A 26,999-nucleotide genomic window follows, 5' to 3' on the forward strand; every position below is an offset into this window, starting at 1 on the left:
GGACAGAGGGTCTTGACCATATCTCCAACAGAGTGAAGTCCCTGTACTCGCTGGGCCTTCATGGGAAACCATTAAGTGAAAGCTGAATGTGTCATATAATAGGCAAACAATAGTTCTAGTTTTAATAAAAAATAAACTATGGCCCCGATTTTAACTCCAGATGAATTCCGCGCTCAGGCCCGAGTTAAAATTACAGTCGGGTCTCAATGATGTCATCAGGTCGCAACATGCATATGTAAAGGAGGACCCTGTAGGCTCCAGGTGTGTCTCTTTGCTGCCTGCTCAGGAGAGCAGGCTAAAATTGCAGATGTTGCAATAATGCCAACTTTCGGACAGATAAGAGCCAGGGTGATTTTAACTGCCCACCTGCCAGGTTTCTGCTGAGCGAGTAGGATTAAAATCGCCTCCTCGGAGGTTGTGCAAGGCTGCCACCAAAGGGAAAAATTTTAACTCCCTCTGCCTAGAGAAAACAGGGCAGTAGTGGAGTTAAAATCGGGTTGGTTGAGCTACAGTCCTGTTCCACCCGGCTGCCATTTTTCACAGAACCTCCCGGCACCTGCCTCATTAACCTATGCAAATCCTGTAACATAAATAGGACCCCGATACAATTTTAACAACCTTTTGTGCAAAGTGTGGCCCATGGACACTCCATTCAGTAAATGCTGGTGGTCAAGATTGTAATATATGTACCTGTGAGTGTGCTCATGTGAGTGGCTTAGCCAGTCACGTGATGTTCACAAGACTCAATAAAACCCCAGTCAGTTGGATTTAGGTCATCCACGATGAGGTATGCAGTTGTGAGCTTAGTGGATGAACTGGTATTGTGTAGTGTGATTGTTAAACCATTGTTAATAAACTAACTAGTTCTTAATAGCAATGTGTTGCTATGAATTCTTAAGCAAAGAACCAATGAAGCAAAATACATTACAAAGATGAAGACATCGAAAAGGTAAGTGAAAAATAATTTTTGTGGGGCAGGAGTGCTCCTCTTGGTGCCACAAGAATAATGTGGACTACTGTCACCCTGGGTTCCCCCACCCTCTGTGACTCTCCTGTCCCCACCACAACCTCCCCATACCTGCCCTCCAATATTGAGCCGGCCTCAGGTTTGTAGAGCTGTTGAGTCCGGACACGTCATGGCACACCATCTTGCCGGCCGGAGGAGGTGGGATCGCCAATGGAGTGCTCTCTATGCGGGAGTCCTCCCTTTATTTATTGGGGACTTGGCCTGGAGAGTGTTGTACGGGACAGTCCTGTGCAATCGTTTCTTGTTGGTTCATGGACTCCCAGGCCTCCTGCAATTTCTGCAGCCTGGAGGAGTCTGTGTTCCATGCTTATGTTGAATGTGTGAGGTTGCAGCCCCTATTCCATTATTTGAAGGGGCTGCTCCTCAAATTCTGGCTGCACTTCAGTCCTACGCTCCTGATCTTTGGGCACCCGGTGCGGAGGGGAGCGGGCAGGTCGGAAGGCCTCCTCGTAGGACTGCTCCTAGGCATGGTCAAAGTGGCCATTAACCAGTCCAGGCAGTGGGCGGTCGAGGGGGTCGTTCAGCCCGACTGCCTGCCTCTCTTCCGCTGTTATGTTCGTGCCAGGGTGTCCCTGGAGATGGAGCACGCGGTGTCCACCAGTACGCTCGCGGCATTCCGTGTGAGGTGGGCACCGGAGGGACTGGAGTGCATCATCACCCCCAGCAACCAAATTTTAATTTGACCGTTTAATGTCCAAAGTTTCATTTGTTAATTTGGCGGTTCTACTGCCTCTTTTCAGTGGAGCACTTGATTTATGGTTTAATTAAAATAGTTGTAGAGCTGTTGCATTGTGACTTAGCCAGTCACGTGATGTTCACAAGGCTCAATAAAACCCCAGTAGGTTGGGTCTTGGGCATCTACGATAAAGTGTGCAGTTGTGAGCCTAGTGGATGAACTGGTCATGTGTCATGTGATTGTTAAACCTTTGTTAATAAACCAACTAGTTCTTAATAGTAATGTGCTGCTATGAAATCTTAAGCAAAGAACGCTTGAAGCAAATGCACTACAAAGATGAAGAGCTCCAAAAGATAAGTGAAAAATTATTTTTGTGGGGCAGGAGTATTCCTCGCGGTGCCACAAAAATAATGTGGACCACTGTCACCCCGTGTTCCCCCACCACAACCCCCCATACTTGCCCTCAAGCCTGGCTGATCAGCCTCCAATATTGAGCCAGCCTCAAGTTGGTTAGCTGCGAGACATTCATTCATGGCGTGCAACTCACCGGCAGTGCATTAAGGAGGCCTGGCCCTCAAAATGGACTGAGCCACCCACCTGATGGATCAGGCAACTGGCCCGCCCACTCCACTGACCCGCTGACCGATGCTTCGAATCTACCCTCAAGGCTCAGTTTGGACAATTGTGTAGTCCACTCAACCGTTGCTCTCACAGTTCATGGCATCACAAAGCCATTAGGTGCAGCGGAGTCTTGTAAAACAATCCTAGTCAGTGAGTTCTGGTGAAAGAACCACCTGAAATACTAACTTATCCTCACTCTGAAGCTGATCAGCCTGCAGTGCGTTTCCTGCATCTGTGAATCCACCCAATCCTTCGTCTCTCTCGACTCCGGAATTATCCTCTCTGATTATCTGAGTAATAAATCGCTCTCAAACAATTATATATCATTATTCACCAGTTAATGTTCTTAAATATGCTCATTTTGATTAAAAGTACCAAGTGCAATACTATGAATAAATTTGAGACAGACAACAGCATTACTCTGTCTCCTGCTGTAGACGCATCACATTAAATAATGCTTTGGGGAAAGGGCACAGATTGAGTCCTTCTGCCTCTTAGGACTTCAGCACAGCTAATATAAATAAGGTCATGGACAAGGCAGATTGCAATTTTATATTCCTCTTTTGCCTTGTCCATATGGAGGATGGTGTACTGTGAATATTTTGTTAGCCATAGTCCCAATACACTTGCTCACATTTTCCTCAGTTCCTTTCAAATGTCAGAGAATGAGAAGAGAATGCAGGTGTCATTTTATTTCGCTCCACAGGTGCCTCTCATACTATGCCAATGCCAGCGTTTCAGGCTGAGAAATAATGCACTTTTCATCGGTGAATTGACAACAGCACAGTAGGGCCAAGCAATCCCTCCAGTCTAGTTGTTGCTTTGCAATGGTCACAGGGCTGCAGAGAACTCACACATTGTTGCTGAGTGCTCCATTATTTTAAATGCCGCATCCCGCAGAGCAAAGGAGTTCAGCTATTCTTGTGTTTTTAACAAAACGAAAAATCTATTTTGAAAATAAGAGTTCTGATCACAGCCACGGCCTGAGGTGAAAACACCAAACAGAGGCCCGCCTATCCCCACCTGGTGGCTGGTTACAGTACAACCTTGACGACATTATCAATGTAGGGAGAAAAGAATACGGTTCAATGTCATGGGGCCTAAACGGAAAGCAGAAATTAAGTAAATGTAACAGGGGGTCGGATTTGAAAATGTAATCTAGATTCTCCTCCCTAACCCAGGAATGCCAAGACAAATTGTCACATCCTACTATTACCTGGCTGAGATTAGTTAACTTAGAACAGACTACAGATTGAACCTGGCAACTTCTTAGTCTGTTTGGCTCAGCTCCTCTGTGGATTCATTTACTGAGCGCTCTTATTTTACAATGCAACAAATTATCATCTTAAAAAGTATCTTAAATATCAGTGTATAGGATTCAATTTATACCCAACATTTCTGTCAAACTAAATCGCAACTAGGTCATTTATAGGTTATTAAGTCTCCCACTGAATAGATTAAATGAATATCATATTGTATGTCAGAAGATATTGAAATTACAAAGACAAAATAAATGTCACAATAGCTTTCTTATCCTAAAAGAACCTAATCACCTTCATTGACATTTATATTATATTTATACAGGCCATATGATCTTAGGGGAGCAGGTAGCAAAATGTCTCAGAGTATGGAAGTCGTATGAGGTTAGAACATAAGAAATAGGAGCAGGAGTAGGCCATACGGCCCCTCGAGTCTGCTCTGCCATTTAATACGAAGGTTCAAAGGCAGCTCATCTCATGGTGCATGCGAGTACAATAATGTGCAATGGTAGGCTGTGTCAGAGTATGGGAGCAGGATAAGTCCCACATTACAACAATTTTTAGACTTCAAAAGTACTTTATTGGTTGTAAAGTGCTTTGAGACGTCCAGTGGTCGTGAAAGGCGCTATATAAATGCAAGTCTTTCTTTCAAGGATGGAGTATCTCATGGAGTTTGGGAGCAAGTTAAGGTGCAAATGCACCATGTCTAATGAGATATGGGGGCAGGATGAGGTACAGTAACAGTGTCTCGTGAGGTATGGTTGGCAGGAAATCCAAACCTTGGGCTGATGTCAAGCATAATCAAGTGAAGAATAGATCACATCAAATAAAAAAATTTATTTCCTCAGATCGTACCATCGGTATACAGATTTGATCAAATACTTTCCAAGGTGGCGATTTTGCCTACCGAGGCAGGTTCACTGCGGTTAGGGTCAGTAGCGGGGTCCCAGCCTGCTGCCGCTCCATCCCGCTCTGTTGAAGTGATTTTACAAGGATTGGGCTTGTTAAGCCCGCCCAGCGCGTTTGCCAGCCAATTAAAGGAAGTGGGTCTGATGATATCAGTTGATGATGTGCCATTAGCCAGTTTTCTTAAAGGGACTATGCCCACATTGATTCTGACAGTTGTACTGTCAGTGTTCAACAACATTGAGGTGCTGCAAACATTGACAAGCACTGCACAGAGGTGTACAGCTGCACCCAGGCTCTCCCATGACTCCCTCCAGATGCTTATGGAGTGAGTCACAGCACACAGGAAGTTCTCGTCCATTCCAATGGGCAGAAGAGATCTCCCCAGGAGACCAACGCAGCCTGGTTGCACATTGCACAGGAGGACACAAGCAGGAATGTCATCATGAGGATCTGGCTGAAGTGGCACAAACTTTCAATGATCTCAGTAGATCATTAAACGTTACTGAAAAGCCACACTCAACCTCATTCTGCTGTGCCACTCATCACATCTGCCTTCCCTACCCTACTCCTGAACATCGTTACTCACACCAACTTACCTTGCACCTCCACCCATCCCCGTCTCTATCAACAGTATCACATCTTCATCTCACTAACCACCTCTCACACTCACTCTCATCCTAGTGCAAGCATACCAAATAACAATGCACAAGGGTAGGCACTTGGGTGTTTTAGCCAATGTTCATGTAACATTTCTGTTGTGTGTCAAACATTGAAATCTTTATTTTCAACACTTTGTGTTCTTGAACAGATTTGTGTGCTCCTTTGGAAGTGGCTTACTGAGTTGCAGTGAATGGTCAGACATAAGGGTACCCCCCTCAATGATGATGAGTAGGGAAGGAATGGCTTGGGCATTGCACGGATACTTTATGGTGCTGGTGTGGAGTGGTGCCAACCTGGCTCATCATGTGGCAGGCAGGGTGTACAGTGTCAAGTGAAGTAAATGTGGCCATAGTGAGGCCATCCCTGGCGTCCTGGGCGGCAATATGGTCGGGTGCTGATGCCCTGTGTCCTGTGCAGCATCAGTTGATTGTGGAAAAGGTTGGTGTTGTTGTTGGTGCTGCTAGTGTTGGGGCTGATCGTGGTTTGATTCTGAGGACCAAGGTGAGAATTTTTCAAGGGCACCGATGCTGATGGAATAGATGGCAGATGAGGTTGAGATGACAGAAGCGATCTGGCAATGGCGAGAGAGGTTGTTCCAATGAGGTGACACTGGACAGAGAATTTGCTCCAGATACTTGAAAGCTGCATAAAGCTTAATCTGGCTTCCAAATGCAGTGAGCAACAGCTTCTTACCTTGGAAAGTGAATACCTATGGAATTGGAGCTTTTATAGACCATTTGCAGCTGTCAAGTTAAGAAATCATCCCATGGTGACACAACATCTGACCTCCTTACCTGATGTGATCCCCGTGCAGCAGAGAAGCCATTGGCAAACACTTAAAATCTAAAGGTGAGCTTAAAGTAGTTTTTAAGTACCTGTGTTAAGCTCTACATAATCTAAATTGCCTCCCCTGCCGCTTGTTGTCGGGTCTGTTTGGCCCTGACAGACCCAGCACCTGGGAGACTAGCATGGAGATGGGTTTACAGCGGGGTCCCAACCCAGTGTGAATCATTCCAAATTTCACAGCTGATCCACCTCCAATCCCGTCCTTCCAGCGCCTGTAAAATTCCGGCCTAGGTTTTCCTTCACATTTCCATAGCCTCTGGAGTGGGACTTGAACCCACAAACGTCTGACTCTGAGCGAGAGTGTGACCACAGAGCCGCAGCCGACACCATAAAATTCCAATTACATTGTTGCGTCACGAGAAGAGCCACAAGGAAAAAAGTTCCACTTGCCAGTGTGAACCCATCCCAAATCCCAGGGGCAGGGTCATATAAATATTAGGGGCGGATTAGGGGCCAGTACCCAGGCCAGTTTTGATGCTACTGGGTTGCCCGCTCTGCGAACACAACTGGCTTATGGAACAGGACTTTATTACAAAGGGATTTGGAGCATAAGGTTAAAGGAGGCAAAATTGCCCTGCACCCCGATTGGGGGCAGTAATCTGCTGGGGCCGGGACTTCCTGCGCCTGGTGCAAAAGTCCCGAGCCAGTCACTGAATTGGGCTTACCACCCCACAAAGAAAGTGGTGCTTAAAGGGGAAGGGCGCTGCGTACTCTGCAAGGCTTCTGATGGCCTCCACTAGACCGCCTGGACAGCATGGTGCCGGGCCTGCACACCGGCACCCAAACCGGAGTGCCGGACTGCACGATGGCGGCCCGAACCACGGAAAAAAACTGGTATGGGAGCCGACCTGAGAGACAGCAAAAGATCAAAGGTGGCGGCGCAGGAAGCTGGCGACCTCCCCTTTAACTCTGACCCCGCAAGTGGATGTTGGACAGCTTCGCGACCCAATGATGCTGGTGTTGACACCCGCTCGTGTCCGCCTCACGGGGCGGTGAGGGGATCGGCGCACGGCGCTGAGGGGTCGCCGCCCATGGCGATGATGTCATTGCCAGTAACCGGGCGGCCCGGGCTGCTACCCCCATGGCAGCACCTCGGCAAACACCCGGGAAACTTACCGGGAGCCGGTAGTGCCCCCCCATCCCTGCCAACCATGGGCAAAAAGTGTCTTGCACCCCCATTCGCGCATTCTGGAGGGGCTCACGGACATCGGAAAAAGGGGCAATTTCACCCAATTTCTTACTGAAATTATGTGGGGCCTTGGTGAGACTACACCTGGGGATAGAAATTGCCTCCCTGCGCACACACCCGGTTTCGATATTTTTTACCGCAGCTGCGGTTCAGGTCGACTCTCTCAGGAAATTCTGCTCCTTGTTTTATTTTGTTTTGATCCAGAAGTCGGTCATAATGGGGGCGGTGACAACACCTGAGGGGCAAAAACGTGGCGGTGACACCAACTGAGGGACGAAAGTCGGGAGCGGTGCGTATTCACCGCCGCGATGACATCATCACGGCGCCGCGTCATCACGATTCTCCCCCTCACTTAAAGGGGAGAGCTTCCATGCTTTGTAAACTTCAGTCCATTGGGTCACCAGGGAGAGTTTCGGCCAGGCCAGTGGCCTGGCACCCAAGACGGGATGCCAGGCTGCCTGTTGGCGGCCCAGCCGAACCCGGGGCATAATTGTTGGGCCGACCTGGGAGTCAGCCGCAACAACACTTCAAAACGCCACAGCCTCACTGGACCACTGGGGAAAAAGTTGTTTTGGCACTGCCGGGCGGGCCGAAGATTTTCCAAGGGGAATGTCAACATCAGGAGATTAGATCAGCGGTGTGCAAGGTGATGACACGCTTAACAGCGATCGGCAGCAGCGGAGTGGGGGGGGCGGGGGGGGATCGGGAAAACTCGGGAGGGCAATTGGGCTAGCAGTGGCCATTCCACCAAAAGTCGGTGGCCGCTCCATTTGGCAGTGTGGCCGTTGATTTACGGTGGTAACAGTCCACGTCCAGACCGGGGTCAAGCAAGGCTGCATCATTGCTCCACCTCACACTCAACAAGCTCCCCACTGGAGTGGAGCTAAACTATAGAACCAGTGGGAACCTGTTCAACCATTGTCGTCTCCAGGCCAGATCCAAAACCGTCCCATCCTCTGTCGTCGAGCTACAGTAGGCAGACGAGGCTTGCGTCTGCGCACATTCAGAGGCTGAACTCCAAGTCATAGTCAACATCTTCACCGAGGCGTACGAAAGCACGGGCCTTACACTAAACATCCGTAAGACAAAGGTCCTCCACCAACCTGACCCCGTCACACAGCACTGCCCCCAGTCATCAAGATCCACGGCATGGCCCTGGACAACGTGGACCACTTTCCATACCTCGGGAGCCTACTATCAGCAAGGACAGACATAGATGACGAGGTTCAACACTGCCTCTTCGGCCGCTTGAGGAAGAGAGTGTTCGATGATCAGGCCGTCAAATCTGGCACCAAGCTAATGGTCTACAGGGCTGTAGTGATACCCGCCCTCCTGTATAGCTCAGTGACGTGGACCATATACAGTAGACGCCTTAAATCTCTGGAGAAATGACACCAACGATATCTCCGCAAGATCCTGCAAATCCCCTGGGAGGACAGACGCACCAACGTTAGTGTCCTCGATCAGGCCAACATCCCCAGCATCGAAGCACTGACCACACTCGACCAGCTCCGTTGGGTAGGCCACATTGTTCTCATGCCTGACACAAGACTCCCAAAGTAAGCGCCCTACTCGGTACTCCTACATGGCAAGCGAGCCCCAGGTGGGCAGAGGAAACGTTTCAAGGACACCCTCAATGCCTCCTTGATAAAGTGCAACATCCCCTCTGACACCTGGAAGTCCCTGGCCAAAGTGGAGGAAGTGCATCCGGGAGGGCGCTGAGCACCTCGAGTCTCGTCGCCAAGAGCATGCAGAAAACAAGCGCCGGCATGGAAGGAGCGTGCGGCAAACCAGACTCCCCACCCACCCTTTCCTTCAATGCCTGTCTGTCCCACCTGTGACAGAGACTGTAATTCCCATATTGGACTGTTCAGTCACCTAAGAACTCACTTTTAGAGTGAAAGCAAGTCTTCCTCGATTTCGAGGGACTGCCTATGATGATGGTAACAGGCCTTAAGGAAATGGGCAATTTCAGCCCCCAGGTGTACTGTGTTCAATTTTGGTCTCCTTACCTAAGGAAGGATATATTTACTTTGGAGGGAGTGCAACAAAGGTTCACTAGACTGATTCCTGGAATGAAGGTATTGTCCTTAGAGGAGAGCTTTAGTAGACTGGGCCTATTTTTCCTACAGTTTAGAAGAATGAGAGGTGATCTCATTTAAACATATGAAATTCTTAAGGGGCTTGACAGTGTAGATGCTGGGAGGATGTTTCCCCTGGCTGGAGAGACTAGAACCAGGGGTCGCAGTCTCAGAATAAGGTGTCGACCATTTAGGACTGAAATGAGGAGAAATTTCTTCACGCAGGGGGTAGTAAATCTTTGGAATTCTATACCCCAGAGTGCTGTGGATGCTCAGTCGTTGAGTATATTCAAGACCGGGAGCGATAGATTTTTGGATACTAAGGGAATCAAGGGATATGGAGATATTGCAGGAAGGTAGATCTTGAGATTGAAGATCAGGCATGATTTTATTGATCCGCAGAGCAGGCTCGAATGGTTGAATGGTGACAGCTCCTGCTGTTATTTCTTATGTTCTTATGGCACCTTGCATCTCCTTTGTGGGGTTTGACCAAAAGCTATAGTGGCCCAAATCTTCTTTGCTGACATCCCTCACTTGTAGGTCCCATATTCAAACATCAAATTATTAACACTCTACATCCTGCTGGCCATACATGGAGGCTTAACTGGTGGAATTTCCAGTCGGGCCTGGGATCCTTCCAGATATTCCCAGAAAAATACACATTGAGTCGGAGAGGAGCAGGCAGAAAAAGCTCTTGCCCCTCGTCAGAAATTCTTGGTGCAGCGGATGAGAGGCAGAAACCTGGCAGGATTGATTTCTTTTCAATTTCCTGTTCTTCCAATCCCAGTCTGGCAGATTTTATTCCAAGAAGCAGTGAAACTTCTAGGCTATCGTGTGTCTCGCTGCACAAACTGATGCCCCGTGGAGCGTTTATGGATGTGGGTTAAAGGGATGGAAATTGATATGCATTGCACTCATTTTGGGGTGTAAAATGGGTGCAAAGTATACCAGTTTAGCAGTGGAATGGCCTGTGCCCAATCTGCACAAGCGCTGGTCCCACTGCTAAATTCGGGGGCCCTGTTTTCTGGACGTCCTGGGTGCCTGCCTAAAGCAGGCGTTAGGCCCCATGAATATGTGAATGAGAGAACCTAACACCTGTTGTGGACCCTTTTAGAATGTTTTTGCCGATGAACGGGGCAGACATTGAGGCTTACCCCACTCAGGGACCCTCAGCGACCCTGGCCTACCAAAAGTAGGTCTTGAAAGAAAGAATAATGTTTTTTTTAAATGTTCATGTGAAGCCAGAGGAGCAAGAGTGCCAATATGTCGGCAATACCGTCATTGCTGGAGCGAGCCAAAACTAGTCACACTGCTCTCTGCTCGCTCCCCGTGGCTTTGCATCTTCGGCCGCTTCAAATATTTATTCAGTTTTCCCTCAAAAGACGCCATAGTTCCTGCCTCAATTATTCCCTGTGGCATGGCATTCCGTGCTCCAACAATTCACTGAAGAGTAAAAAAAATGATTCTAGCTCCTTTCCTTACACTCAGTGACTTGAAGGCGATGACCCCTTGTAACTGACTCCTTAATCAGAGCAATTAGTCTTTCCTTACTCATCCTGTCAAAAAGCCTGCATAATTTTAAAAGCCCAGACTAAATCTTATTTTGGCTTTCTCTGCTCCAGAAGAAATAATCCCACAATATCAAGTCCTGTTGAATTAAAGCTGCATTGCTTTAATGTACTTTCTATAACATGGGACCCAAAACTGCACTCAATATTCTACCTGTGCCCTGTACAAATGTTTCATTACCTCTTCACTCTTGTACTCTATGCAGAATGGGCCTATACTCTCTGGAGTTTAGAAGAATGAGAGGTGATCTCATTGAAACATACAAGATTCTGAAGGGGATTGACAGGGTAGATGCTGAGAGGTTGTTTCCCCTGGCTGGAGAGTCTAGAACTAGGGGCATAGTCTCAGGATAAGACAGAGTTAAGGAGGAATGTCTTCACTCAGAAGGTTGTGAATCTTTGGAATTCTCTGCCCCAGAGGGCTGTGGATGCTGAGTCTCTGAATATATTCAAGGCTGAGATAGATAGAATTTTGGAGTCATGGGGAATCAAGGGATATGGAGATCAGACGGGAAAGTGGAGTTGAGGTCAATGGTCAGCCATGATCTTATTGAATGGGGGCGCAGGCTCGAGGGGCCGAATGGTCTACTCCTGTTCCTATTTCTTATGTTCTTATGCCCCTTATTTATAAAATTTAAAATTTGTTTGACCCCGAAACTCAGATTAAACACTTATTGAATCAACTTGACACCTCCCACGTCAACAATCTTTATGGGATCTGCAAGGGAGATGTTCACTTTAGTATAATATTATGTGCAGTTTTTTTTACTGTAACCTTGCACCCACTGGAATCTTAATTATTCTTAAACTGTTTACTGCCACCAGCTAGCATCTCAGCGATGAAAGGACAGTGAGTCTCGTACCTGATTTATGTTATATATAGACTTTCATTGAAGAGATCAAGCTGCAATGAACGATATATTAATATTTTACATGTCAGGAACTGTCAGGGCAAAGGCAGCCCCAGCTTTCTACCAGACCTATCATATACTTAACTTAGAACTGTATGGTGCCATCAGCTGATGTAAACTGGAACAAAAAACATTGCATTTCCCAGCGCTGCCGTCCATCATTATCTCAAGTGAACACAAAACAAAAATGACATTAAAGTGATTCAGAGTCTGCAACGTCTCCTTGGCACACAAGTAGTTAAGCTCTCAGATGGAATAAATCTTCTGTTCTCCTTCGTCAATGAACCTAGAATAAGTGCGTCACTTATGAGAAATCTCTCATTTAAATAATGTAACAGTGTTTGCAAATATTCTGGGCCAGGTTTTAACATTCTCTGCCAATATTAATAACAGGAATATGTTTTTGATATTCTTATTTGATTTATTAAAATCAAGTTCTGTAATAAGATGGGAATAGAGGGCTTATTTTGACAGTAAATGTATGCTACAAAATTATCAGTAAATTTTAAACTGTTGAAAGAAATAGTTCTACACTGAGCTTTGTATCAATGACAACCAGGACAATAATATATTTGCTTTGTATCTTAGTATAAATAACTTGTTAAAATTTTAGCAAACACTGAATTTGAACATAGCATTTAATGAAGCACTTATGATTAGTGACTATAGTTGGCTGATCAAAAAATACACTTGGAAAATATTATCCGGTAATTACAGAATGTGATCAACTGGATTAGAGTAGATCTTTAGTCACACAAATCTGATGCTCTGGGTGAAACCTATTTGATCTTCTTTTATCAGGCAAGAAATTAAACTAGTGGTGTATAAACACTGTCAATGTCATGCAAACCAGACAGAAACTTTATTTATTTTATTCTGGGCAATAAATGATCAACCTATAGCGAAGACTCTCCTGTCTTCATTGAAATCAAAGACACAAATGGATAGAGGCAATCTAAAAGAAACCCTAACCCTAAATGCAGGAAGATACGACTTTTGGACAGTTATCAGAAAATAAATAACTTGTCCCATTTATTTCTATCTTGCTTGCAATTGAAAGGATGTTAGAAGTACAGAGATGCAGAATAATCCCTCACAATTGACTAAACTGTTTCCCTCTGAAATTTTGAACCCGACCTCTCTTGTATACTTTAATAACATGGACAACATGTTTGACATAAGAACGGCTATGCAATAAATCCGAATTTATTCGGATGTATCTTTGCCTATTCCAGATTAACAGACGGGCAGTTATTTTGATCCATGTATGCACTGCAGTTGTACAAATGAGAGAAAAAAATCATTTAACATGGTTACTTACAGCACTGCAGAGCATAGTTATTTTCATCATCCAGAGCTGCACATTAAATTCAGCACACATTCCTATAAAGACTCCAGCACTACGAGATGTTACACAGTCAAGCAATTCTACTTAGCGTTTAACGTATCATTTATAACCTTGTCTGTTAAACCTACCTTTCAGTAACAAAATAAAATCTTTTGTCTCCTTGTATCCAAATATTTAGACAATCGAGGGCAGGAGCACAGAATACAAACAGAATACAAAATATGAGCTGAATGTTTGCAGTTGGACGCATAGAATGGAAAGAAGGGAAGCACAGAAAGCATAAGGCTCACACTGCCTCTCTGCACACTGCCTTAATTGTTAACACAAAAAAAGACTGGCAACTAGATTCATCAATATTGCTGGCATATAGCAACCATCAGTGTCCCTACTCTAAACCAAGGACAGAGAGAGCAAGAAGCAGAGACAGAAATAAAGCCCCTGGCCTCTCAGACTTTTCTCTCTCAGCATGGCAGCAGCCAATCAGCTTCACAGGAGTAGCCTCCGCTGTACACACTACATTGTTTACAGAGGCATCAAGCTATAAAGATAGGTAACTGCCCAGTCCGTAGACCTCATGGATCTAATTTGTTCCAAGGTAATGAGTACAGGGCCAGTTTCACAATTCTAAAAAGCCTTCACACTGCCCCAAAAAGTCAGTCTGTCGAACTAAACGAACAAGTCTCCGCTTTCCCTCCAAGTCCCTCTCTGTGATGTAAACACCAGCTTTTAAAAAAACACTTCTGCGGTGAAGACAGACAGTTCTTGGCAATACCACCCTCTGGAGCACTGCTGGTGATTAATTCCTATTACATACAATAAGTATTATTATAATCATGGATATTGTCATTTTCAAGGTCACTGCAGTGCGAGAATACAGGGTAACAGAAAGTTGTTTTTTAAAGGGTGTGGGATGGGAGGAAAAGGGGAATTGTTAAACCATACTTGGAAAACATGAAATCCCGCCCCCCCCCCCCCCCCCGCACACACACAGAACAATTAACAGATTGCTTTTTAAAATTATATTATTCACCTGTTTTCCTTATGGTTATTCGCCATTTTCTCACAGTGTATGCTTTACATTTTTCCAATTATTTTTATAGCGACATGATGTGAGTATGAAATGGGATAGGAACAATTATTAAATGATGCAGTAGCAATAGCCGTGATCATTGCCTCTTAAGTCTCATTCAGTGAAACAAGTGTGCGCCTCAGTGCCTGCACACATCATTGGAAATTAGATCTTGTACAATAGACAATTTGCATATTTGTTCATGCATTTTGGCTGGAAACTCAGGTCTTGTCTGAATCTGCACATGCAACAAAGGACAATGAAAACATATAAGGGACCAATTGATTGATTGGACAGTGTAATGTATTTGCTTCATGGATTCTTTGCTTAAGAATTCAAAGCAACACATTGCTATTAAGAACTGGTTGGTTTATTAGCAAAGGTTTAACAATCACACTACACATTACAGTTTATCCACCAGGCTCACAACCACCTGCCTCATCGTGGATCCCCTGAACTCAACTGGCTGGGGCTTTATTGAGTCTTGTGAACATCATGTGACTGGCTAAGCCATTCCCAACTCAACAGCTCTACAACTATTTTAGTAGAAACGTAAATCAAATGCCTCCTGTTGGCAAGGGCACTAGAACCCACAAATTAACAAGTTAAAACTTTTAATGAAAACCTTAAATCAAATTAGAATTTGGTTGCCGGCGGTGATGATGCACTCCAGTCCCTCCTGCGCCCACCTCTCACAGAAGGCCACGAGCATACCGGTGGACACCATGTGCTCCATCTCCAGGGATACCCTGGCTCAAACGTAACCACGGAAGAGAGGCAGGCAATCGGGCTGAACGACCCCTTGACCACCCGCTGCCTGGACCAGTTAATGGCCACCTTGGTCATGCCCAGGAGCAGTGCTACGAGGAGGCCTTCCGACCTGCCCGCTCCTCTTCACACTGGGTGCCCAAAGATCAGGAGCGTGGGACTGAAGTGCAGCCAAATTTGAGGAGCAGCCGCTTTAAATAATTGAAGAGGGGCTGCAACCTGATACATTCAGTGTATACATGGATCACGGACTACTTCAACAGCTCTACAACTATTTTGTTGTAAACATTAATCAAGTGCCCCCTGAATAAAGGGGGAGTCACACTCCAAAAACTTCTCAAGTGCCCCCTTGTTTTTTTTTGAGGGCACCAAAAACACAAATTACACAAGTGCCCCCTGGCTAAAGGGGGGGGGGGCACTAAAACTGACAAACTTAAACAAATTCAACTTTGGACATGGTTCAAATTAAAATTTGGTTGCCAGGGGTGATGATGATGCACTCCAGTCCCTCCAGCACCCACCTCTCATGGAAGGCCGTGAGCGTATCGGTGGACACCGCGTGCTCCATCTCCAGGGACACCCTGGCTCGGATGTAACCATGGAAGAGAGGCAGGCAGTCGGGCTGAAGTCAACAGCTCTGCAAACCTGTGACATACTCATAGGTGCATACATTACAGACGGTAGTTCCTAACTTATATTTGGAAGGAATTTCTTACTGGAGTGATTAGCTCAGATGCTGTCTCAACACAAACAACAAACTATTGTTGCACACAGATTTTGTAATGGAAGTGTTTGCACTCGGCTCTAAAATGCACAGATTAGTTGAGAGATAGCTATAGATCTCAACAATATAAACAGAGCTCACAGTGAACTAGAGTGAAATCTGCTCTCTAAATATTTTAATTGCACATTCCCATTGCCAGGTCAAGCACAGAACACTGCTTACCATCCTCCCATTGCCAGTGTGATTTTTAAATCATCAAAAACAGCTGACAAGATTGCTATCAACTATAAATGACCTATATTGGCCCCTGGTCCAGCAACACCTCGATATTAAAACTCTCATCCTTGTTTTTAAATCTCTCCATAGACTCGCCTTTCCCTATCTCTGTAACCTCCTCCAGCTCTACAATCCTCCGAGATCTCTGCTCTCTTGTACATCCCCGATTTTCCTCACTCCGCCATTGGCACCTATGCTTTCAGCTGCTTAGGTCTGGAATTCCCTCCCTAAACCTCTCTACCTCTGTAAAACGCTTCTTAAAACCTATCTCCACCTGTCCCAATATCTCCTTATGTGGCCCGGTGTCAAATTTTGTTTGATCACGCAACTTGGGTGTTTTACTATGTAACAGAACCTATTTAAACGCAAGTTGTTGTTGTATAGTGGACCACCAATGTTTACCATTAATTTTTGGCTCGGCTTAACACCATTTTTTATTCTACAGCCAATATCTATTCTTCTTAATGTAAGACCAACTCTGCAGCTGCCTCTTGCAGAGGATTAACTAAGTGTATTTTGTCCCTCTAGTTACCAATAGCGTTCTGATGATCAATGTAGAACATCAGTGACTTTGAGGAGTACCATCAGTGGTGATAGGACAGCAAACATAGATTAAAGCAAGACAGGCACTCCCATGAGACACGTGTGATGGAGTACATCATACTTTTAAATTTATACTTCCAGTCTCAAGTGACACCTCAAGCTTATTATGGCTGACTTGTGACTTGATTTGCCAAATATTGACAATTCTGCTAATGACTGGTAGGATTGGTAGGCCAACATCCCCAGCATTGAAGCACTGACCACACTCGATCAGCTACGTTGGGCGGGCCACATTGTTTGCATGCCTGACACGAGGCTCCGAAAGCAAGCGTTCTACTCGGAACTCCTTCACGGCAAACAAGCCAAAGATGGGCAGAGGAAACATTTCAAGGACACCCTCCAAGCCTTCTTGATAAAGTGCAACATCACTACCGACACCTGGGAGTCCCTGGCCAAAGACAGTCGTAAGTGGAAGAAGTGCATCTGGGAGAGCGCTGAGCACCTCAAGTCTCATCGCCGAGAGCATGCAGAAATCAAGTGCAGGCAGCGGAAAGAGCGTGCAGCAAACCAGTCCCACCCACTCCTTCTCTCAACGACTATCTGTCCCATCTGTGACAGGGACTGTGGTTCTCGTATTGGACTGTTCAGTCACCTTATTTTTAGAGTGGAAGCAAGTCTTCCTCGATTCCGAGGGACTACCTATGATGATGATGATGGTAGGATATTGATGAAAATTGAGACCAGCTTTGATCCGGTCAACTACAAAATGTTTCCTCTACTCACTGAGATTATTCAAGAGATATAGACGCCGATTTCTGTTCTCGGCATTCGTTGGGCAGGCGGTGGATGGAGCATTTACACCACCTGATGGATGAGGCGCTCAGAGGCCCAGACTGTTTCCATGGTCAATCCACAACAGATCTGTGATCTACCAGTGCTGTATGAGTGGCGAGAGGCAGCTCGTCGACGGGGGGCCATGGGAAGTCTGGCAGGTCCTGCAAGGTCCTTAAAGAGGAGCGGCCAATAACCACGAGGGGCCACTGAGGAATCATCAGCGGGCGGGAAGAGCTGCTTTGGAATGTTTTTCCAAACAACCTGCAGCGATTCAGCCCCTCAGTGCTTAGTTCCACTCCACCTGAATATGGCATAGGACTCCAATTGAAATATTTCAATGAGGCTCCCATCTGTTTCGCGCAGGATTGCTGGCCACCTATTCTGCGGTCAATTCGAAAATCAAGTCAGGTGGGCATTGGGCCAAAAGTAAGCAATATGTCTTTTTTTTTCTTAAAATTTCATCTGCCTAATGTAATGCACCTTTGAGTGTGCTCACAGGTTTGTGGAGCTGTTGGAATTGCCGGATCTTTAGTGTCTCCCTCCCCTTTTATAGGGGGCACTTGTAAAATATGTGGTTTTAATGCCCCCCAAAAAAAATCACAAAAAAAAACATTAAAAAACAAAAAAAAGAAACAAAAAACTTTTTTAAAAAAGGGGCAGTTAAGTGTCTGGAGTGTCCCCCAGATCGGGGGGCACTTGATCTAATGTGTATTTTGTTCCCCCCCACAAAAGAGTTGTGGAGCTGTTGGAGGCGTGGCCTGTGCATTTGGAGCTGAGAGCAGTGAGGGAAGGAGCTCTCTGCTTTTGCTCCTGCCTGAGGCCTGTGGAACCCTGTACATCACCCCAGGAAGAGGAGGAAGGGGCTTACAACACTTCAATTCATCCAGAGGGCGAGGAGAAGAGCAGAATTCATCAACTATACTACTGCCTCAGAGAGTTGGAGAGAGGGGGAATAATATCAACTTGGAAAATATCATCCAGTGAGGAAGGAGGGAGAGCCATTGACTTCAACATCTACAGGTGGGTGTACTGGTGCATTCCCCAATCAGACTTTGTTTTATCGGTGGGGGGAGGAAAGAAGACTAATCCGGAGGCCGGAACATCGCGGGGGGGGGGGGGGGTTTGTCTGTCTGTGTGTGTGTGTGTGGAAGTATGTGTGGGGGTCTTGCTAAATACTAGGCCCCACACACCACTGAAGCACCCTTCCCCCATTGCCTGGTCTGGGTTAGCTGGAGCTGCCTGGGTGAAGACCTCATTATCACCCTATTAACATCGTTGGGAGTGCTGTGCCTGGGTAGCTCCAGCGATCCTGGGTGAAGACATTTTCTCCCCCCACCCAAAGACCACCTATAAGACTGTTCTGTTGCCATCTGGGGAGTGCATCCCAGCAAACACCCACCCAGCATTGTGAGGGCAGACCTGCCCTCACAGCTTCCCTCTTTCCCACCCCCTCCCCTCTCTCTCTCTGTCACTCTCTCTGTCTCTCCCCTCTCTCTCTGAGAGCCCCTTTCCTCCTAATTAAAAAATTAAGACAACTGAGCAGAGGGAGCAACTAGGGGAGAGGTGTGCCTCATTAAGAGCTCCCTCTGCTCAAACATCAACAAAGCCATTAAGACCATTCAGGCCTGTGATTTTGGGGTGTGTGTAGCCCTTAAAGGGACCCCGTGATGGCGACCCCATCCACGTTGGTGACAGGGCCAGCTAGGACTTACGCGCAGGCGGCGTCTGCATCCACGGCGCCTCCTGCGCCTCCTGCTGCCCTGCCACCGTTCCGATTAATAACAAAAAAAAATGGGGTCAAGAGCTACACTCACCCCACAATGAGCATTGAGGAGTGCATGCGGGCGATGGCTGGGGTAGTCGGCCCCTCGGCCATTGTCGCAGCCTCCAAAATGTCTGGGAAGGCTGTGTTCTTCCTGGGGTCGGAGCGGGCGGTGTCCCTGGCCCTTGAAAAGGGGCTCACGGTGGGCGGGACGTTCCTGCCGGTGGACCCTCTCGAGGCCACCACGCAGAGCGTCATTCTTTCGAACGTCCCGCCCTTTGTTCCCGCTGAGCTCCTGCTCCCCCACCTACAACAACTGGGGGAGGTAAGGTCAGGGATTAACCCGATACCGCTCAGTCTCAGGGAGACCAGCCTGCATCATGTGTTCTCCTTCCACCGCCAGCTTTTTGTCCGGCTGGCGCGAGAGGAGACGACAGAGGGCACTTTTAATGTGGTGCACGAGGGGACTGCCTACCGCGTCTTCTGGACATCGGACGGCGTGCGGTGCCATGCCTGTAGGGAGGTGGGGCACATTCGTAAGAACTGCCCCGCCTCCAAGGCCGCCAAACCACCGAAGGCGGCCAAGGCTGGCGCCGCAGCCACCCCTCCTCCTAGTTGCGTCCGCGTGGGTGCGCGGACATTGTCGGAGGCCTTTGTCTTCACGGCCTCCGGCGGGGGGGAGGGAGAGCGTCCGGGCGGAAGGAAGGCGCGGAGGAGGACAAGACACCTCGAGGCGGGTCCCCTCAGTGCACCGGACAGCCTAATCACCGCGCTCAGCCCAACCTTGTCACCGGCGAGCGCGGGGTGCCCTGAGCCCATGCCCGAGCCCTCGACCAATACCGCAGAGGGGCTCGGGCGCGGGCAAGAAAAGCAAAAGGGGGGAGTGGAGCAGGAGGCCTCAGCAGACATGGAGATCTCCCTGCCTCCGCGCCCCCCCCAGGAAAAAAAGGAGGCGCCGCTCCAATGAGGCGGAGGGGGAACAACATCCCTCCGCAGAGGAGTCGGTGCCCGCCGCGTGTCCCGCGTCCCCCACCAGCGCCTCCAAACTGCGCTGTAGGCGAGAGGAGTCTGTCCCCGGGGAGGGTGAGACAGTCGAGGCTGCCCAGCCTCTGCCTCCCGGGGATGGTGAGGAAGATCTGCCTGTCGTGGGGGGCGTGGGGCCGGCGGAGGAATGCGTTGCCGCCGGGTCGAGCGTCCTGGGGACTGAGGCGGGCGGGGCCGAAAAGGCCGAACCTGAGCCCGCCCAGCCAATATCCAACTTCCCCCGGGACTTGCTCGATCTGGTGGAAACTGAACATTTTAATGATTTTAATGAATATCCACACGCTGGGCCGGGGGGTGGCGGCGGGGAAGGGGAAGAACACCAACCCTCGCCCCCAACTTTGGGGCTGGGGGAATTGGAGGACCTGGAGCATTTCTTTGACCAGGTCTCTCCGTGTTCCCCGGTTCCTGGGGCGGAGGGCAAACCCCTTCCGCTGCCGCTTCCTGACCCAGCAGCACAAATAAAAGAGCCCAGTGGGGACTCTTCTGCCGACGATCCTGGGGGTGGGATCGGGGCAGAGCCAGGGCCGGATGGAGCGGCCGGGCCATTTGCTGTACCTCGTGCAGTCGACGGGCCGGCTGCTGGCGGCGACCTCCCGGAGGGGAATGGGGACTCGGTGGAGGACGCGGGAGAAGATCTGGAGTCCATCGCCAGTGAGGCGGTCGATCTCCTCGTGCCCGCCGCTGAGTCCCCCTTCATTCCTGTAAAGGAGCTCCGGGACTTTTTGGCCCAGAGCCAGGGTCGCCGCAACCAAGCCCATCTGGCCCTGGAAAAATGGTCCGAGCCGGCGCTGCTCATCAGGTCCGTCCGCGCCGCCGCTAAAACCATGGTCGCGGGCGGGCCCTTATCAAAGGCGCAAAGCCTTGAGCTGTGTCGGCTCAAAACGTTCCTCGCTGGGCTGCTGAGGGAGTGGAGGTCAACAAACGACTCCACTCCCCCCCCCCCACATTAGGTTAGGTAGAGGTTGCACTATGCTTTTGTCATGAAGATAACCATAGCCAGCCTCAACATCAACGGCGGCAGAGGGGCACGCCGTAGATTTAACAATTTTTCGCTCCTGCGGGAGGGGAAATATGCGGTGTGCTTCCTGCAAGAAACCCACACCATTCCGGGAGACGAAGCCACGTGGCTCCTGGAATGGCAAGGAGAGGTCCGCATGAGCCACCTCACCGCCACTTCTTGTGGGGTGGCCATCTTGCTGGCCCCGCATTTTCAGCCGGAGATCTTGGGGGTCGAGGAGCCCGTGCCAGGCCGCTTGCTGCATGTCACGGTTCGCCTGGGGGACGTGCCACTCCATCTCGTGAACGTGTACGCCCCTCAGCCCGGCCCGAAGCAAACGCGCTTCTTCGAAGAAGTGTCCGCTCTTCTTGGCTCCGTCGACGTCGGCAACTGCATTTGTCCTCGGGGAGGATTTTAACTGCACCCTCGAGGCGAGGGACCGCTCCGGTGCCCCGCAGAGCCTGACGGCGATCGAGAAGTTGAGGGACCTGGTCGGGTCCTTCGACTTGGTGGACGTCTGGCAAAATCTCCATCCCGACTCCAGCGCCTTTACTTGGGTGAGGCCTGGAGTAGGATGGTCCAGAATCGACCGCCTTTACGTGTCTCGGGCGTACGTTTCCTGCGTCCCGGCGACCTCCATGCGGCCGCTGGTGTGGGCGGAGCTCGCTTCGCTCCGCACGAGGACGGGGTCCGCGTACTGGCATTTTAACAACCAGCTGCTGGAGGACGAGCGGTTCCAGGACTCGTTCCATCGTTTCTGGGCCGACTGGAGAAGGAAGCAGGGGGGTTTCCCCTCCTTGAGGCTATGGTGGGACGTTGGCAAGGCTCACGTCCATGTCTTCTGTCAAGAATATGTGAGGGGGTCGACCAAGAGGCGGGCGGCCAGGGTCGGGCGCCTAGAAAAAGAGGTGCTCGACCTGGAATCCCGTCTCGGTCAAGTCGTCGAGGACCCGGCCCTGTGGACGGTGTACGAAGCGAAGAAGGCCGCGCTGAAGGACCTGCAGTTCGTCGGGTCCCAAGGCGCATTCATGAGGTCGCGGATCCGGTTCCTGCAGGATCTGGACCGCAGCTCCCCCTTCTTCTACTCGTTGGAAAAAAGACAGGGTGTCCGTAAGCAGCTCTTGACGCTGCTGGCCGATGACAGCTCTCTCGTCTTGGATCCGGAGGGTGTCAGCAACAGGGCCCGAGAATATTACGGGGCTCTGTTCTCTCCGGAGCCGTCCAGCGAGGAAGCGCGTAGAGTTTTGTGGGTGGACCTGCCGAAGGTCGGCCTGGAGGGCGGCGAAAATCTGGAAGCTCCGCTAAGCCTGGCGGAGCTGACCGGTGCCCTCGACCGGCTCTCGAGGGGAAAAGCCCCGGGGCTGGACGGGTTGACCGTGGAGTTCCACAGGGCGTTCTGGGATGTCCTGGGGGGCGACTACGTGCGGGTCCTGGGGGAAAGTCTGGTGACCGGGGAGATGCCCCTCTCTTGGCGCAGGGCAATCATCGTCCTGCTGCCTAAGAAGGGCGATCTCCGCCTACTTAAGAACTGGCGCCCGATCTCTCTCCTCAGCACGGACTACAAAATCTTCGCCAGGGTGATGTCTGCTCACCTTGGCGCCGTGCTGGACCACATGATCCACCCTGACCAGTCCTACACAGTCCCGGGCCGGACAATCCACGATAACATCCATCTGGTCCGGGACCTCATCCATCATTCCCAGGAGGCTGGTCTGTCAGTCGCCTTCCTATCCCTCGACCAAGAGAAGGCGTTCGACAGGGTGGATCACGATTATCTGTTCGGAACTCTATGCGCTTTCGGGTTCGGGACGCATTTCATCGCCTGGATACGACTTTTGTACGCCGCCGCGGAGTGTCTGATTAAGTTTAACGGGTCATTGACGGCGCCCCTTCGCTTTAGGAGAGGGGTGCGCCAGGGATGCCCCATGTCCGGCCAGTTATATGCCATCTGCGTGGAGCCTTTCCTGCGCCTCTTGCGGACGAGGTTGATGGGACTGGCTCTGCAAGGGCCGGGCGTGGAGGTTGTCCTCTCGGCTTACGCCGATGACGTGCTCCTCACAGTAGAGGATCCCGCTGACCAGCGGCGGATGTGTGAGTGCCAGGAGAATTACTCGGCCGCATCCTCCGCCAGGAGCAGCTGGGAGAAATGTTCCAGACTCCTGGTGGGTCAGTGGCAGGTGGACTCCCTGCCGGAGGAGCTCAGGCCTTTTGCCTGGAGCACGACCCATCTCCTCTATCTGGGAGTCTACCTTAGCCCTGAAGAGGAAGCCTGGCCGGCGAACTGGCAAGAGCTGGAGGCCAAGGTCGCCACTCGCCTAGGGCGCTGGACAGGACTGCTCCAAGTGCTGTCCTACAGGGGTCGAGCGCAAGTCATAAACCAGCTGGTGGCCACTATGCTGTGGTACCGGCTGGTCACTTTGACCCCACCCCCTGCGTTTGTCGCCAAGATACAGAAGAAGCTGGTGGACTTCTTCTGGAACAACAGGAAGCACTGGGTCTGTGCCGTGGTCTTGAATCTCCCGCTTAGGGAGGGCGGTCAGTCGTTGGTGTGCGTCAGCACCCAGCTAGCGACTTTCCGTCTTCAGACCCTGCAGAGATACCTTTACGTTGAGCCCCCTCCTAGGTGGCGTGCGCTGGCAACGTATTTCTTCTTCCAGCAGCACAGCCTCAACTACGACAAGCAGCTCCTGTTTGTGAGCTTGGGGGGCGTCAGGACCGGCGTTCAGGGGCTGCCTGTCTTTTACCAGGAACTCATCAGGGTCTGGAACAAAGTTTCCACCAAGCGCAGCTCTCCACCAGCTGGAGTGGCGGCTGTCCTGCATACTCCTCGGGAATCCGTACCTCCACGACCGAGGTTTCAGGTGGCAGTCGGACGAGAGGGCTGTGGCTGGTGAGGTGACCAGGGTCAGGGACCTGCTCGATGGCGGAGGAGTGGGCTGGATGGCGCCAGACACGCTGGCGCGGCGCCTAAATTCGTCCGACGTCCGCCGCGCGGCCGATGCCATGTTTCCAGTAGAGTGGATAAGGGAGAACCAGTTGATGTGGTATATTTGGACTTTCAGAAGGCATTCGACAAGGTCCCACACAAGAGATTGATGTGCAAAGTTAGAGCACATGGGATTGGGGGTAGTGTGCTGACGTGGATTGAGAACTGGTTGTCATACAGGAAGCAAAGAGTAGGAGTAAATGGGTACTTTTCAGAATGGCAGGCAGTGACTAGTGGGGTACCGCAAGGTTCTGTGCTGGGGCCCCAGCTGTTTACACTGTACATTAATGATTTAGATGAGGGGATTAAATGTAGTATCTCCAAATTTGCGGATGACACTAAGTTGGGTGGCAGTGTGAGCTGCGAGGAGGATGCTGTGAGGCTGCAGAGCAACTTGGATAGGTTAGGTGAGTGGGCAAATGCATGGCAGATGAAGTATAATGTGGATAAATGTGAGGTTATCCACTTTGGTGGTAAAAACAGAGAGACAGACTATTATCTGAATGGTGACAGATTAGGAAAAGGGGAGGTGCAAAGAGACCTGGGTGTCATGGTACATCAGTCATTGAAGGTTGGCATGCAGGTGCAGCAGGCGGTTAAGAAAGCAAATGGCATGTTGGCCTTCATAGCAAGGGGATTTGAGTACAGGGGCAGGGAGGTGTTGCTACAGTTGTACAGGGCATTGGTGAGGCCACACCTGGAGTATTGTGTACAGTTTTGGTCTCCTAACCTGAGGAAGGACATTCTTGCTATTGAGGGAGTGCAGCGAAGGTTCACCAGACTGATTCCCGGGATGGCGGGACTGACCTATCAAGAAAGACTGGATCAACTGGGCTTGTATTCACTGGAGTTCAGAAGAATGAGAGGGGACCTCATAGAAACGTTTAAAATTCTGACGGGGTTAGACAGGTTAGATGCAGGAAGAATGTTCCCAATGTTGGGGAAGTCCAGAACCAGAGGTCACAGTCTAAGGATAAGGGGTAAGCCATTTAGGACCGAGATGCGGAGGAACTTCTTCACCCAGAGAGTGGTGAACCTGTGGAATTCTCTACCACAGAAAGTTGTTGAGGCCAATTCACTAAATATATTCAAAAAGGAGTTAGATAAGGTCCTTACTACTCGGGGAATCAAGGGGTATGGCGAGAAAGCAGGAATGGGGTACTGAAGTTGAATGTTCAGCCATGAACTCATTGAATGGCGGTGCAGGCTAGAAGGGCCGAATGGCCTACTCCTGCACCTATTTTCTATGTTTCTATGTTTCTATGAGTCGCTAAAAACAGCTCTGGGCCCTGACTCCGTTAGGAATTCCTCATCGGCGCCAAACCCCGGAACCTCCCTCGGGAGACGGCGCCTCACAACTTGAGCCGCCTCGGGGAAATCCCCTCCGTGCCTTTCAGTTCTGTGCGGAGGGGTTTCCTGTATGGGCTGCTCCTGCACACTCTCAACCTTGCCATCCTCGTCTGTCATCCGAACACGCCATGGCGTACCACCTTGCCGTCCGGAGGAGGCGGGGGTCCCCGATGGAGTGCACTCTACGCGGGAGTCCTCCCAATGTTTATCGGGGACTTGGCCTGGAGGGTGGTGCACGGAGCAATCCCGTGCAACAAATTTTTAAGCCGGTTCACGGGCTCCCAGGCCGCCTGCAATTTCTGCGGTCTTGAGGAGTCCGTGTTCCATGTTTTTATTGAATGCGCGAGGTTGCAGTCCCTATGCAACTATTTAAAGCGGCTGCTCCTGAAATTCTGGTTGCACTTCAGTCCCACTCTCCTGATCTTTGGGCACCCTGTGCGGAGGGGAGCGGGTAGGTCCGAAGTCCTCCTCGTAGGACTGCTCCTGGGCACAGCCAAGGCGGCCATCAGCCGGTCCAGGCAGCGGGCGGTCGAGGGGGTCGTTCAGCCTGACTGCCTGCCTCTCTTCCGCGCCTACATCCACGCCAAGGTGTCCTTAGAGATGGAGCACGCGGTGTCCACCGGTACGCTCGCGGCCTTCCGCGAGAGATGGGCGCCGGAGGGACTGGAGTGCATCGTTACCCCCGGCAACCAAATTTTAATTTGATTTTATATGTTTTAAAGTTTAATTTGTTTTAATTGGCGGGTTTTTAAGTGTCCACCTCCCCTTTTATAGGGGGCACTTGTAAAATATATGGTTTTAATGCCCCCCCAAAAAAATCACAAAAACCCCCAAAAAACAAAAAACATTAAAAAAAAATAACGGGGCAGTTAAAAGTGTCTGGAGTATCCCCCAGATCTCAGGGGGGCACTTGATCTAATGTTTATTTTGTTCCCCCCCCCAAAAGAGTTGTAGTGCTGTTGCATTGTGAGTGGCTTAGCCAGTCGCGTGATGTTCACAAGACTCAATAAAACCCCAGTCAGTTGAGTCTCGGTCATCCAAGATGAGGAATGCAGTTGTGAGCCTAGTGGATGAACTGGTAATGTGTAGTGTGATTGTTAAACCTTTGTAAATAAACCAACTAATTCTTATTAGCAATGTGTTGCTATGAATCCTTAAGCAAAGAACCAATGAAGCAAATACATTACACCTACCACTCCATTCACACTGAAAAAACAGGGTGGTGGGTAGAAAAAAAAAAATCACGCCATGAAAATATAAAGAGGATAATGACAAGCCAGAGGACTGCAAGAAAACGTCGTAACTTCCCGGAGCTGACAGATATACAAGGATGTATAGTTCAAACCAGAGATTCAAAAGGCATCAGGAGCAAAGCTTAAGTGATTTATAAAGATCCTGTGAAATCCAAGGTTGTGTCACAATCTTCTAATTCACTCCTTGGTTGTTTGCTGGTTATATAATATTCTCGACTGTCACTGATATTTTTTTCAAGAAAAGAAATTTAAAATGGGTCACCAGCTGTGGGCTGACAGCTCTTTGGTGTGCTGTGGG

General features: G+C 49.5%; 1 protein-coding gene across 1 annotated transcript in view; it reads right to left on the minus strand.

Annotated features, from left to right (window-relative positions):
• Nucleotides 1-13,266, minus strand: part of LOC139226927 (membrane-associated phosphatidylinositol transfer protein 3-like) — a gene marked incomplete at its 5' end in the record, with an annotated part of 431,271 nt that extends 418,005 nt beyond the window's left edge. Inside the window, one exon of the mRNA XM_070858017.1 lies at nucleotides 13,224-13,266. Coding sequence (XP_070714118.1) covers nucleotides 13,224-13,266 — 43 coding nt within the window. The remainder of the gene's footprint in view (nucleotides 1-13,223) is intronic.
• Between the last annotated feature and the right edge of the window lie 13,733 nt (nucleotides 13,267-26,999).

The sequence above is a fragment of the Pristiophorus japonicus genome, chromosome 16 (assembly GCF_044704955.1).
Source record: "Pristiophorus japonicus isolate sPriJap1 chromosome 16, sPriJap1.hap1, whole genome shotgun sequence".
Lineage (NCBI taxonomy): Eukaryota > Metazoa > Chordata > Chondrichthyes > Pristiophoridae > Pristiophorus > Pristiophorus japonicus.